At 39.9% G+C, this 15,614-nt stretch overlaps 1 protein-coding gene across 2 annotated transcripts; it reads right to left on the bottom strand.

The window, feature by feature from the left end:
• Positions 1 to 8,628: 8,628 nt before the first annotated feature.
• On the bottom strand, positions 8,629 to 14,853 carry rcc1 (regulator of chromosome condensation 1). Of its 2 annotated transcripts, none has more exons than XM_044035098.1 (10): positions 14,756 to 14,853; positions 13,438 to 13,526; positions 13,129 to 13,316; positions 12,842 to 13,021; positions 11,597 to 11,693; positions 11,386 to 11,508; positions 11,110 to 11,250; positions 10,840 to 10,959; positions 10,033 to 10,185; positions 8,629 to 9,361 (listed from the first exon to the last, which is right to left on the bottom strand). In XM_044035098.1, exons 2-10 carry the CDS (start codon positions 13,514 to 13,516, stop codon positions 9,186 to 9,188), a joined length of 1,257 nt encoding a protein of 418 aa, XP_043891033.1. In that variant the 5' UTR covers positions 13,517 to 13,526; positions 14,756 to 14,853; the 3' UTR covers positions 8,629 to 9,185. The 2 variants fall into 2 exon arrangements, with proteins under 2 accessions (XP_043891033.1, XP_043891035.1); XM_044035100.1 differs by having other exon boundaries at positions 14,767 to 14,830.
• Between the last annotated feature and the right edge of the window lie 761 nt (positions 14,854 to 15,614).

Consider the following 15,614-nt stretch of genomic DNA (forward strand, 5'->3'; position numbering starts at 1 on the left):
AGTAAGTCAGGGATGGATCATGGAGGTGCCAAATCATCCTTTCATCTAAAGGCTTGTGATTTTCTACATTTACAGGATTGTCAACAAATCCTATCATCTCCCACAGCCTGTCTATAGATTTGTGCCCCAAGCTGAAGATGTAAATATTTAAATAGATGTAAGAAAAATGTATTTTATAAACAAAAAAGATAAGGTTTACTATGTATGAGGGAATTAGTGTGCTTCTGATATCTTTGGACAGTAAAAATGTCTGGGTACATGGGTGCAGTATTTTACATCAGGGTTTGGCTGCACATATGTAATAAGTATATTTGTATGAGCTTATTGTAAGTATTGTTGTTATTGCTATTGTTGTCCAGCCACAAAATGTACTGACAAAAAGTTGAATGTAGGCTCATCGCCAGCCTTGTCCTGACAATTACACCGCTCCAAAGTCTGTAACTGAGCACAAAGTCAGTCGAACCCCATCATTCAACTGTTGTAAAGTAATTTGGATGAAAGAATAATAAAAAAAAACATTATATTATCTTTTCTAAAAGAAGAATTTTTCATTCAGTAATTATTGTGCAGTACTGTGTGTGTGTGTGTGTCACCTTGTCGTGTGATCATCATTCCACACACGTTATTACACTTCAAACATTCCTCATGTAAATGCCAGTGAGGCTCACAGGAGGAGGAGTGTAGGAAAGCTCACATCATCAACTATAGGTTACTGTGGTCTATGAATTACACAGTTGAGGAACGGCTCTGTGGTTAATTGTTGTTGCACACATTAAAAGGGCTGAAATCATTCTCTGCTGGAAGACTGATGATGTCTGGAAGAACTGAAAACCAGGGTGAATTGATTAATTAACAATCAGAGACGTTCAGTCTGTCGGAGGCTCATACATAACATAGACAAGGCAGTGCAGAGCCGCCGCCGCCGCCGCCCCACGGAGCAGACTTAAATAGATAATCGTGACGGTGAGGTGTGAGGTTGGGGATCGGGGTGACATGAGGCTGATTTTCTCTCTGCTCCAGAGACAAGTTTGTTACCTATGAAATATACATGCCTCCATGTCTACTGTGTAAATAAGTAAAAAAGCATCAAAATGAATAATTTAGTCAAGCCGACTCCTGACACAAGCAGACTGCTAGTTGGCATTTGGAAATATGAACACTGAAGTGCTTTCTTCAACAAAGAAGGGAAGAAAGGGGAAGGAGAAGAGGAGGAGGCAAAGGAAAAAAGAAGAGGCAGCCACGCAACATTATTTGTTTCCCATTTGTATTAAATGTTAATGCAACAAGCATTAAAAAAACATGTTCAGCCAGAGATGCCTTTCTATTACCAATTCCAGTATAATGAGGACAATTTAAAAATCTTTCAACTTTTAACCGTAACTGCTGATTGCACATGCACTCAAACAAATAATGAGGGGGGGGAAAAGAACAGAGCAGCATTTAGGACAGCTCTGACGCACTAATAATCCATAATTCAATAATCCGAAGCTCAGAATATCCAGTAGTTTTGTTTTCTCCTCTGTATCATCTGGATGACTCTTAAGACATTTTATTTATTGATCATTTATTCATTATTAACTCATTGGCTGCCAGCCATTTTCAGAGCAGACACCCAAGGACACGGAAACAGAAAAAGCAGTGGAAGCTTAGAAAAACTGGTCATTTGCAAAATAATTAGGGATGTGACGATACCACAAACTCGAGTATACTGACATAGTCCGATTTTAGACCATTTATTAACTATGACGTTGTTAACAACACATTTGTGCTGAGTCATTTCAAAGACACGGTTCTCCAACTGTGTAACACATTTTTAAAAACAGATAACCAAGCAATAAAACAGTAAAAGCAACAATTACAGCCCTGGGTTAAATTGATGGAGGATCAGGAACAGGATCATCTAAAAACGTGTGTTTTTAGTTGCGAAAAAACGGCTGAAATAACACTGGTCTCAAACCACTTCAGCACACACTGTTTTCAAACACTGTTTTAGTAGAATGAAAACAAAAAAATAACAACGTAAAACACACAGAAGCATTTGAACCAGTGCACCCTTAGTCTGGACGAGTGCCACAAAAATGCTGCCTTTACTTCCATCCTGGCGTTGACATAAACTTCCTAAAAGTGCTCACTCCAGCAGTGACAAACATCTGGCTTGCACTAACCCTGCGGGTATTTTAAAGAAGCGAAATAAGGAGGATGCATCTTCTGGAGTGATTTGAAGATTTGCTTTGCGACTCCCTTTGCTCATTTCTCTGCGAGTAAATCTACATTAGGTGAATGCTGATGCTGCACAGAGTGATTTGCTCCATCGTAGCTCCATTACACCACGGTGCTGCAACCATGTAACTCGTTCAACATAGCAGCAGACGCCTACACGCTGTTCGTGAGGCTCTTCAAACGCGCGCCGCATCAACAGTGAACACCCTACCAGTGCTGAGTTGGAACCATGTCACACAAGGGTACAACCAAAAGCAAACGAAATGATGATTAGAGAGAGGTTCGGTGATGTGGATTAGAGTTTAGCATGAAACTAGTTTCTTGAGTTGTGAGAAGTGAAAAATGATATGAGGGAAATTTTTCGTGATGTTTCACGAAGCACAAACTACTTCCGTTTTCCCCCGCTGAGGAGCTGTGATGGTTTCAAACCGGGTGCCATCTGCCAGCTTGGAGCCATAAGGGGTGGGAGGCTCAAGCTGCTTCTTATCCTGCTCCTAAACTTTGTTTGAGCTTAGCGGTGACAAGCGACATTAGGTCACATGACATGCAAACATTGTGTGGATGGCAGATGTGAGACAAGGGAAGAGAACGCATGCACCTGTAGTGCTAGAATTATTTAAAGAAAACCCTGATACACTGTTGACCTCAGAATATGTCCAAACGACCATTAATAAAAACACAACTTAAAATACTGTATTGTAAAGGAAGGATTAAATACACGCCATCAAGTTGTACTAATTTGTTGAATTATGAATTATTTGTAATTCTTCAGGTAAACTCCAGAAAATGTTGACTCTGGCTTTCCTTGTATAAAGGAAGCTTTACGTATAGAGTCAAATAGGAGCAGATTGATAAATAACTCACTTGAAAACACACTAGTCTGAGCATTTATCGTACCAACGTAACCCACCACCAACCCTTAACACGTCTATGGACACAGACTTGACCCAACAGGAAGTTAGCCATTCTGGATGTAGCCGCCATTTCGCCACAAAACAGGAAGTGCCGTGTAACTAGGCCAACTGATCTGCTCGAACTTTCCTATGTGAGACCAGGGGACCGCCCTGCAACCCATGACCTGCACTCAGGAAGTGGGCCATCCGAAACTGGAACGCCCTGTAACTCGCTTCCCAAATGAACAAACCCGTCTGAGCACGTTTATCGTACCAACATAAAAAAACATGTCAATTTGTACTAGACACATCAAAAGCAAAAAGTTATCATATGTTTCTGTGGATTCAAAAGGGTTTTGGCCACGGCAACCATTGGACATTTGACCATTCGCCACGAAACAGGAAGTGCCCCATAAATTCACCTTACACTGACACGTGTGACACAAGAGACCGACCCCGAACACGTCAACGCTAGTATTGTTATTCCATGGCTTTGCAGTCATTTTTGAGGCGGTTAACAAATACAAGTGACGACTGTTGAACGAGGAAGGTCAGAGGTCAGAGAACTGCTGCACTCCTCAACTTGCGTGGGAGGAGGACAGAAGACCAAGAGCAGTCCTAGTTTAACATTAGACCTGCTATCTTTTGCAGTTGTGGTAATTAATTTCAGGAGTTATTTCATTCCACTGCCGGCCAACATAACAATCAGTTGTATGAGCTGCATCTTCATCTAGCTGCTGTTCATGACAGTGATTTGCAAGATTGCAATTTACATGGACAATATGAGACAGATCTGATACGTAATAACAGGAAAAGTAAAGGGAATTTAAAGTGTCAACAGGGTTTAATGCTTGATGTGATCTGGTCAACAAAACACGCATCAGATGAAGAGATCGGGGCTTCTTATCAGCTCCTGCACAGCCGGTAGACGCCCTCATATCAGTGGACAAGGACTGCAATCTATCAAGACAATCTCCAGTAAGGTCTGCGAGCAATGAAGTACCAGCAGCTTAACAGCAAGATAGATATTCATTTGCTAATAATACCCTATCTGGTTTCCTGTGCACACAGTCACGGAAATACACGGTTTCTCCGAGTAAACACTTCTCCCATTAACGTTTTCAAGAGGCTGAAGCCAAACAACAGCTTCTCTGCCATGGCAACGGTTAGCATTTCATGCATCATCAGCAACAACAAGGGGGATGTGATGTACGACTGCTGAAAGGCTAAGCTTGCCATTCGTCATCTTTATCATCAGACAGACACAGGGAGGAGGACAGTATGGCAAACAATATGTCATAGTGAAACAAACACTAATGCACGGTATGAAAATCGTTTTATGATTATATGATGAAAGAAAGAAGTGGGATGAGAGCTTTCCCACCTGCAAACACCCACACAGACACACTGTCGTTTAACAAGAGCAATGACAAACAACTGCAAATGGATGTGAAGTGTTTGAGGGGGTTCACAGGTGTTGTGTTGTTGATGCTTTCCATCAATTGACCTGTTTCTCTACATGTACTGTACACAGTCTTGTATAAAGTGATGGGATGAAAGTGAAAGGGATACTTGAGGAAAAATACAAGTACCTTTGGTAGAAGTTGAAGTCACTTTTTTTTTTAAATAATATTACTGAAGTCTTTAAGTATATGACATTTACTGTACTTGAGTATCAAAAGTCATTTTCTGATATAAAATGTACTAGAAGTGAAAAGTATTAAAAAGTGAGGAGTAAGGATTGAGTCATGGAGGCTCAGTGGTAGGGCGTGTTGTCGTTCAACTGGAAGGTTTTGGATTCAATTCCTGGCTCTCCAAGTCTGTGTGTGTCCTTGAACAAGACACATTCTATGACACTCTACATGTTGACGCGTGTGAATGGAAAACTATAGTGTCAAGCAGCTCATCGAGACTAGAAAATAAATAATTACAGACCATTACCAACTCTTCTTCTTCTAACAAAGATAGTTAGAGGAAATGTAGTGGAGTAAAAGCACTACATTACAACACCGACTGTCCACATGTTAACTTTATATGTTTTTCATTCCAATTGATCATATTTCTGCATATGAAAGAGACCATTGCAAAGCAGGGAACAGCTTCTCTCTGCATCGGGTTCAACGGTTGTCCACAACGATGGACCACTTCACGAAAATCTCAAAAAACAGATAAACTTCAACGATGACAACGATGTTAATCAAAAAGGCAGCAAAGAGCTGAACTAGGCTGGGCAGAATGATCCAAAACGTGCTCTATTGTCATGTTATAATTTGGGTAGCATAATTCTACCGTTTAGTGCCATATCAGATGTGTTACTGAAACAAAAGCAAATGGCTGCCTTGTGCACAGCTCCTGAAAGGAGCAGCCGGGAGCTGTGATTAACTTTGCTCTCTCCATTATTAGAGTGAATGTGAGGCAGCGCAGGTGCCTGAGCCTCCTCGGTCTCCTCTGTGATTAGTTTTACAAGAGGAAGATTAAAACCCATGTGCATTATGAAAAAAATCCTGCTATACTTTCTATAAGTGAAGGAAGCTGATCACAGGGCGTCTCTGCTGACTTCCTGTGTGAATGAAAGTAAAGTTTCTGTGCTTTATGAGGCGGCTCAATGTTCCATCCTGGAAGTCTGTTAAACTGTTGACAGATGGAGGCTTTTAACGAGCCATCATCCCACAGCATAAATCACTCCCATTTACCGACAATACGTCAGGGCGGGTGCTTCAAAAGATTACGGCTTTATTTGTTTAAAGATCCGATGAAAAATGCTGGGCTTCTGTTGTAGACATTATGAGGAAACAACATTTCAGATGTCCATTTGTCTAATTGCCCCACGCTATCTCTGACTTGCTTCAGTGCTAGGCTGCGAATGCTCCATCGTGTCAGTGTTGACGCGATGGAGCATTCGCAGCCTTGGCCTCCAAACTCTGGAATGAGTTGTCTTTTAATATCAGACAGACCCCTTCTCCTTGACCTCTGACACAGTGGGAGCTGTTGGTGTTGTGGAGAACTGCAGTTTTTGTAGCATCGTGAATGTGAGATGTTGTGTTTTTCACTTTATTTATTATTTATTTATTTCTACCTGTGTTTCACGTCATTTGAATGTTATTGTACAGCAACTGTGTTGTTTTAAAATGTGCTCTATGAATATCGTGGATTGAATAATTTGCTCCTTCACAACATCCATGAACCTTCTATGTAGTCTTCCTCTTAAGCATCTTCAACATCCTCTGTCCATTATAAACACTAGGCCTCGTCTGCAGTGAGCAAACCACCTCAACCTTGACCCTCTTACTTTGTTTCCAAATCGTTCAACCTGATCTGTCCCTCAAATATGCTGATGTTAAAACCTCAGCATCATGAGGAAACAAATTAAATGCATACAAAATTTGTCATCACCACAAAACAGCCACGTCACCGGCCACAACTGCTGCCACCACACAGACAGAAATGTAAAAAGGTTAAAATTTCTCTTAAGTGGGGGTGTAGAAGGTACTCATGCATAATCAAAGTGTTACATAAACTAGGCTGCGATGCACTGTTTGGAGAAAAAAACCCAGGAGAACTGGAACCATTTTTACATTATGATGTGAATGGGAACACAGGGCATTCCATAATTACATAACATTCTAGTTGTTTGCTATATTTGAAATACAGTCCTTGGAGAGTATCATCCAAACAACATCATAATTGAGGCTTCTGCTTTGTCGTAAAAGCGTGGACGTTTTTAAAATACAGCAAACAGTAAGTCATTGATTTTATTCGCTCTAAACGTCCTCTATAAACACACGGTGTCAATACTAGCGCGCTAATGTGTGTTATGGGCAACACGTTTACAATCCTGTGCAATAACTTCTTACGGTCCAACGAGTCTCGTCTTATGATGTGTCTTATTGTCTGCCGCATGTCTGCTTGTCTCTTGGATTTGTTCTCACTGTTCATATTTCTCTCTCCTCTCAAAGGTCAAATCCTCCACGTGGACAGAGAAGTATGTTAAATGTGCTGAAACTACATCAAGGCACTTGAGATAACAGATTTAAGAGAAATGTGTGTATACTGTGTGGGGACATGTACAAACACCACAACAGTATCCCGCTGGTCCAACTGTCGCCAACACAGAGACAAGGGTTAATTATCTCAATAAGGGTGTAGAGATAATTAACTTTAAACATATATGCATTTTTAGAACAGCACATTAATACTGCTGTGAAAAATAAGGATACATTTCGCCATGACATGCACACCACTGAGCAGATTCCCCTGAAACAGAAAAAGATAATAATCAATTGCTTTTTAACAAACTTTTCACCACCACTGTGTAACCCTGACTGATGAGCACCGACATAATGGCTTCAAGTGTGTATTCCTGATACTACCGGTACTTAAGTGACAGAACAAGTGACACAGAAACAAGCGTTCACTCCACTTATTTAACTAATCATTCAGAGTTTAGCATTTCAAAGCTTTTCGCCATGAGGGCTTTTCACAGAATTCAACACTTACCATTATTTGTCTATAATGGTCTGATGAAAGAAAGATGAGACAAGCAAAGACCAAGTATGTTTCAGGCCCGAGAAAACAAAAAGGCATGTCGCTTTGATGTACGTACTTGTACCATCATTTGCATCCAAGTGTTTCTGATTTACATTCACGGATCCAAATGTAAGGAATGTGGCGTTCGCTTCCATGTTGGGTATTAAGGAGAAGCAGTGAGAACTGACTGCTCAGCTGATAATGACGATGCTCTTTAACCCATAGAACAGAACATTTAGGCAGCTTTATTACATTTGTGTTAAAATGTACTGTATAAACAGAGGCTAAATGAATATGCCGTATAGAGCATCTATATATCCTTTTTTTCCCAGCAAAACCTATAAGTAATCTGATTAAAAAAGACTGTATTCTCACCAACTCTATAAAAAGCACACCTGAGCAAAAAGTACTAAAACATTTTTAAAAATTGGATTGAATTTGTGAAATACGTCACAGTTCAGTGTTCGCTTGGCTCATTTTCTGCACAATTATTGCTTCTTTTTTTTTTTTTCAAATGTGATATAAAATGAATCATAACTGTGATTCAGTGGATAAGATGACAAAGAAACACATTTTGTAAAGCCTAAAGATGTGACCTATAAATGCACACCGCCAGGATCGAGGGGACCCATTTTTTAAAAATTACAAAACTTGTGCATTAGAATATCGTATCCGACTGCTTGTACTGCTACTTTTGTAATATTTGACATGTTGGAAAATTTAATCTCAACTTTTTAAAACTCAAATTTTATGTTGCTCAATAATAATAATAATAATAAAATAAATTCAACAAATTATTTTTGATGAACCAAAAAAAAAATTTAATTTAACGGGCCAATGTTTGCACATTGTACAGTGATACAGGAAATGGACAGTGTTCCTGTTTTCCCTGGTAGCATTTAGTAGTTTTCCTCAGCTAGTGCCATGATGCCATCAGAATTAGCACTTGGAAAGGATAAAGAGAAAAAAAATTAAAATGTTGCCTGTGTCAATTTTTAAAAGTTATCTTTATTTTCAGACTGGGAAACGAACAAAATGCAGGATACATTATGATGCATTTCCAAATGTCCAAATGTCCACAACCATATTGTACACCCTGTGTAAAATGAACAGTAGTCTCACACCTGCAAGTATAAATGTTTTGTCTGAAACAAGACCAACTGAATTGCTGCTTTAAAGAAAGAAATGTTAAAAGACTGTGGGAAGGTCATTAAAAGGCTTGCACTCTTGTTTCTTTTATATGCATGCAAGTTGCATTCTCAAACATCCCGTCCACCATCTGAAAGTCATACTGATAACCTTTAATGAGTTCAAAGGGAACATAAAAAAACTAGAGTTAAAAAAATAGTCTCATTTATCACTATCTACGAAACATCCACAACATTTTCCTCATGCCAAGAAGAGCAAAGTTATCTTAAGACTGGCTGAAGCCCCGCCCCCAGCACAAGCAACCACTTATGGATTTACCTTCTACCGACATATAGACAAGGCCCCTCCTTGAAACTCATCAAACACCTCACACATCAGTCGAGCTCGAGACGAAAATCAGCTCTCCTGCTTGTCTTTGACCAACAGGACTGTATGCTGCCCTCCACTGGAGGCCATCAGTACTGCACGGTTCTCCAACTGTTTGCCTGTCATCTTTACTGGACTCCACGCGTCATCCTCCTCCCCTGTGCCAAGTTGCAAGTTGGTGCCCATGCCCCAGGCATACACCGATCCTGGAGAAAGCACAACCAACAGCAGGAGGGAATTAGGTCACTTAACTGAACATAAAGCTATGAATGAAGCGTTTGCTTTTCCGAAGGAAAACATTTTGTGGTGGACTGAACAAATGATTTGAAGGTAAATTCTGCAACGTCTGATGATTTTTGATGTTGATGTTATTTTCCCTGCCTTTTGGAAAAGATGCTGTCTCCATCTGTCAAGCAATACTATCAGACCTGACTGAGGAATACAGCAGTGTGTATACAGCAGCAGCACAGGGGCAGGCAAGGGCAAAGTGCTTAACGACCAGGTTTAAGCAATAGAACTCACTTTTTGTGCACAGTTCTTTGTATTTTCGGTCTTCTCAATTTACTAGCACAATGTCGCCATTTTCCGCTGTCTGGAAGGAATTAATTACTTCCTGTGTGCAGTGCAAAATGTTGCCAGGGGAAGAGTTGTGGGGAGCCGACAGGCTTAACAAATATTGTGTCAACTGATATGAGAATGGTTTGAAGGGAACAGACATTTGTTTATATCGAAGTTAAGCAGCAGAGTTTTAAATAGCAAAGGCAGAGGAAAGAAAACATTTCTTAGACATTTAAACACTGTAAATAACGTATTGCTAAGGTAGTAGGTTATGTTATGAGTCAACACCTGAGAAGCTAACATTGCATCATCTTCTCACCTTCTTTAGTGACCGCGAAGCTCACAGCCGTCCCACATGCCACGCTCCTGGCCGGCTCCATCCCCTTCACAGGTGTGGGTTCACTCTGCTCTTCAGCCCCTTGGCCCAAACCAAGGCGGCCATAATCTGCTCTACCCAGGCTATAAACCTGCCCTGTGGGTTAAGGAAAAATTTGAATTAAACTAAACTGTTTTCCAGTATTTCATCACTGTCACTTCATACTTAAGGCTTACACAAAACAAACGACATAGGTGTCAATGTGACTGGTGTTTGGTCACGTAGTGGTGAACTTGATAAATAAATACAACATAATCTGTGTTCATATTCTTTCAACAATTTACCATGACTTGACTAAGTCAAGAACAAGATTAAAAGCAGTAACTGGTTCATACTAAAATTAGCAAGTATACCACTGTGGAAACCTACTCCCTTTGCCAGTGGTTGATCTGTTTTTTTTTTCTTCCATTCTACAGTTTCCTGTGTGTTGGATTTTGATGTCACAAAAACTAAACAACAACAAAACAAGTCGGAGGAAGAAGAAAACACCACCAACAACAACATTACAGTTCATACCATTTTGTATCTTTTACTTCGGGCCACCATTCTTACTTGGCAGTCCATTAGAGCTGAAGCCAATAAAAAAAACAAAACATACGCTTCGCACAGTGATTTGACGTGATGAGAGTGAAAGGAGACAAAACACATTCCCACTGGACAAAAACGCTTGACTTTTTAGACAATTTGTGATCCCACTGCAACAGACTGCAAAACAGTCAAAGATAATCGGGATCCTGAGCTGCACTTTACCTTCAGCATCAAGGCAGACAGTGTGATGTTGCCCTCCAGAGAAGTCAACCCAGGAGGTGGTTGAGTTCTTGAAGCAGGTGAGTTTTACTGGCTCAAAACACATCTTGATGCTTTTTGTGCCTGGTCATATGAAGAGATAATGATTAATGATTAAAAACACAACAGCATTTAAAACATATGATGCATTGAGCTTTAACAGTGTGAGCAGTTCATATGTAAGCAACTATCGGGTCAGACTTAAATTCTTGCATATTTTGGGTACATACTGACCAAGCTGGCGGTAATTGGAGAGGCCAAATCCATACACGTGTCCGTCTGTCGATAGAGCTAAAGTGAGGTATGACCCACAGAAGGCATCGGTGAAGTGAACTTTCCGTTTGAACTTGACCACCTGTGGTTTCAGCAGACGCGCTGAAATCATGACAGACACAGTCAGAATGCATCAGCAATAAACATGAAGACATCTATGGGAAATGCAATCACATCATATATTGTATAATATTGTATTTTTATTAACTAAAGACTTTAGAGGCCTGTGTTACTTACCGAGGCCTTTCCTGCCTCCTCTGTCTGAAAAGTGCTCAGAGACTCTTCCCAGTTGCCCCTGCTCTGCTGTTCCTGATGTATAAAGATCTCCACTGAGTGTTACCAGTACCAGGTGATCATTACCTGATAAAAGTGAGCAAAAAACATTGTGAGATGTCTATACGCAGTAAGCAAATAGAAACAGTTGGCACTGAAATGGATGGTTTCTTACCAGATGCTATTTTGATAACAGGTTCTGGCATGTCGACATAGACTGGAACAACAGATGTGTTCATAGGCTCCAGGAGGCCTATAACACCATTGCTATCCTGAAAAGGGTGTGGCAAATGGATGGTTTCATCAAGCGATTTATAAAGCTCACATTTTGGCTTACACAAAACAAACGACATAAGTGTAAATGTGACTGGTGTTTGGTCATGTCGTGGTGAACTTGATAAATAAATACAACATAATCTCTGTTCATATTCTTTCAACAATTTACCATGACTTGACTAAGTCAAGAACAACTGGTTTGGTGAGTTAGTGTTCAACCATTTGACTGGATTGCACTGCATATGCCTGTGTATGGTGAAAACAGATCACCAAGCAACAGCATGTCAGTGAGATTCAATGCAGCTTACATTAAGTGTGTGGCGGGTAATGCAGCAGCATCAATGGTTTAACAAATTTGTGCCATAAGAGAAAGAAAATCAATACCGTGACAGTCCTAAAGCAGAGGTTACACACTGTTTCACAGCACTGTCATAAATGAAGTGGGACTGCAGATGGCAGGCAGCAGTAATAAGAGATATAATTGCCAGTGTGCCACTGAGTATTAATTAAATCAAAAAAAGATCAGTTATCTTGCAACAGGAGTGATAAGTGTCGAGAGGAAAACAGTGAGGCTTAACGAGAGCTCCACAGTTGAATTTCTTCGCTTCTCTCTTTGAATAGTTAATTGTGGACAATTTATATAGCCATAAAAAGTACTAATGATGTGAAAAGGTTGAAAATGAATGAGGGTTTATTAGTAAATTGTGACAAAAGTAAAACTTCAAGCTTTGTTATTTTTGTTATGCATAATAAATGGCAGTATGGTGCGTCATTATTAGACATTCTCAGTGCTATATCTTGCAAAATTAGATATTAGATCATTTAAAATCATCATATAGAGTATAAATATATATCGCAATATTTCTGGAGACATATTGCAGTGTATGAGGAATCATTTTTTTGTCATCTACAGGGCTAGGGCTTGGTACCAAACTTTAATACTTGGATGTCACTGACTGATATGCTCACTATTATTAAAGTTAAAATAGCTCAGAAGTAAAATTCAAAAGAGTCAGTGACTCAATACTCATGTAGCTTGTACTGATACTTGAAAAAGAAAGCGTCTTCTCTCATGAAGGTTGAGAAACGTTATAAAAACTAATCAACTAATTAACAGGTTTTGGAAAATAGCTCATTAACTTACCCTGAAGGAGCCCCAGAGGTAAACTTTTCCATCATCTGTGAGTGCAGCTGTGTGACTGTCTCCTGCTGACACCTGGATCACCTTCTCCTCCAGCATCACCTTTCCTGGAACCATCTCAGTCCCCAGCCCTGCTGTGTCACGACCAAGGGCCCCTTCATCATTACAGCCAAATGTATACACCTGGAGAGGAGAACAATTCAGAATTCAGATTTGCTGTGAAACGTAAGACATTTGTAATATTGGCTGAAAAACATTTCAAAGAAGAAATACAATTTGTGTCTACTTACATGTCCAGTGTCACTGAGACACACTGTGTGCATGCCTCCAGCAATCACCTGCACAACTTTTTCTGGCAGGGGCACATGGGCTGGCTTTTTCCTCTCAATGATGTCTTCACCCAGACCCAACTGTCCTACATCACCCTGGCCCAGGATAAGAACCTCACCTGCCTCCTTACCATGACTTCTGTGGGAAACTAACACACACAAGTCATTTAATATCAAACATATTTAATATCATAATTGTCATTTTTTTTAAGTTTGACTGTAAAACATACCAAATTCTACCACATGGTGGAACCTGGGCTTTTTACGTACCTTTCACTTTCTTGGAATCTTTTTCATCCTTGAGAACAGTCTCAGGCTTTCTCTTGGTGGCACTCTTTCTAGCAGGCATGACGGCAACACTAGAAAAAGGAGACTGGTGTAAGACGTTGCAAAACCACAATGTGTGTTGAACTAAATAGCTGGTGGCACTCTGTGCCACACAACACCACAAAATGGCCACTTTGTAACATCAGTGACATGTTTTTTTTTGGTTATGGTTACGTTACATTACATTTTCAAATGACACAGACTTGCTTAAAACAAATAGCAATCTTTGAGCAGCACTTGTGTGTCTGTGAAATAGACTTTGAAAGACATTTTAGGAAGAGATGGTTTTACAAGTGATGAGATCTGCATGCCCCATTTTATTTAGCCCAGGAACTTATTACACGTGTGAAATTACCATGTATATGCAAGAAGACATACACATATAACATGAGCACCACCATTTCATTCTAAAGGCTCTACAAGATGAAATAAACACGGGGTGCATTCATTTGCGGAGCTAGTTATACAGCTGCCGAGATTTGAGTGCCTATTTTATTTAGCCAAGAACGTCTACCCGTGTGAAATTAACTCTACATATTTCCAATGACTCAGACGTCTACAATGAACCAAGTCAACAGACAGGCACAAACAGGCTTTGTCTCTCACCGCAGAAGCTGTTCACAACTGTCGGAGGGAGGGTCAGTTCAACAGCAGGCACACACACACAACTCTAAACTCTGCTCACATGCCGCCAGTGTGACAATCAGTCTGGCAATCAGCATGACTTGTTCTACCACTTCACCGAACATCCAACTTAGCAATAATACTAATACTAATAACTAATGTGGACTCAAACTTTCAATTTGACATATTTAAAGACAGCTTTAGGGTGCGTTAACTTTAATGAATGGTCTAAAATAAGCAGCGTGAGCAGTAACCATGTGTCCTTGTCACATTTACAACATTAGCTACAAGCGGCTAACATTAGCTACAGGCGGCTGCTCTTCAGTCTGGGTCTTTAATCACAATAAAAAGGTGTCTGGCCGGGCTACTGCAATGATAATACAACAGCAATGATATAACATGTATAAACACACGTTTATTGACGCATAACACATTTAAACCAGCTGGATTTAAACTGTAGCTTACGTGTGAATGTGACGCTGGCTAACTGCCAGCTAACGGCGTTAGCATGCCACCCTGAAATTAATGAATAACAATGATATACTTTGAAGCGTAAATTGCATAGATCTGTGGAAACATATTTATCAATGCATAATGTCTAGTGCATGTGCGGTTTGTGAGCTGATAAATTACTGACCTGTGACGTACGGAAGCTTATAGTTTTCCTTGAAGTGAAGGTGCGATGCGTACCTCTTCGTCCCTGAAGTTTTACTTCTTCTTCTTCGCTGGAGATTTACGGCAGCCTTAGTCCACTATGGTGCACATTACTGCCACCCTCAGGCATTGTTTCCACAATTTTCAAACTACCCAACCCAGGCCATCAAATCAGGATGAAGTGACTGTGGCGTCTTTTAAAAATTTTGATTGGGGAACGTTTTAGTAAATTGAACCTAACATTTGTTAGTATAACAGTAGATTACTTTTATCTAATGCATACACACTGATTAGAGTTCTTATGAGAAGACAGAGTGCTAAATACTGTATTGTTTAAAATGATAGATTATTTTCTGACAACAGGGGTTGTTTTCACCTCTCTTGGACATTGTGGCAGGGTAATCACTCTCTATCATTTATTTTGTTGTTTTTAAATATATAAAGCTCTAACGGAAGGGTCCCTTTAACTCCCTCAAATGACTTTCTGACCTTGATGGTAAGACTTTGCCCCCTTTATTACTTTCTTTTGCAGTTTGTCTGGTCTCTCTCGTACGCTTCCCTGACATTATCCTCTTTACTAATGCATGTCCAGATGTTTTCTAGCATGCTCATTTCATTGCTTGTTATTTTTGCCAACAAATACTTGTGCGTACATTACTGGTGTTAGTTCTATTCTGAGTTTTCTTTTTTTTAATTATAGTACTTGATAGATAGATCAAGACCCTACATTTTTTTTCTTGTTTGAGTTATGCATTAATTAATAATAATAACTGTAGGCCCGCAAGGATACTGGTTTTCCTCACCATTGATTTAATCTATACATTCTACTGTTACTGAAAATA

This window comes from Solea senegalensis, linkage group LG9 (assembly GCF_019176455.1).
Source record: "Solea senegalensis isolate Sse05_10M linkage group LG9, IFAPA_SoseM_1, whole genome shotgun sequence".
Lineage (NCBI taxonomy): Eukaryota > Metazoa > Chordata > Actinopteri > Pleuronectiformes > Soleidae > Solea > Solea senegalensis.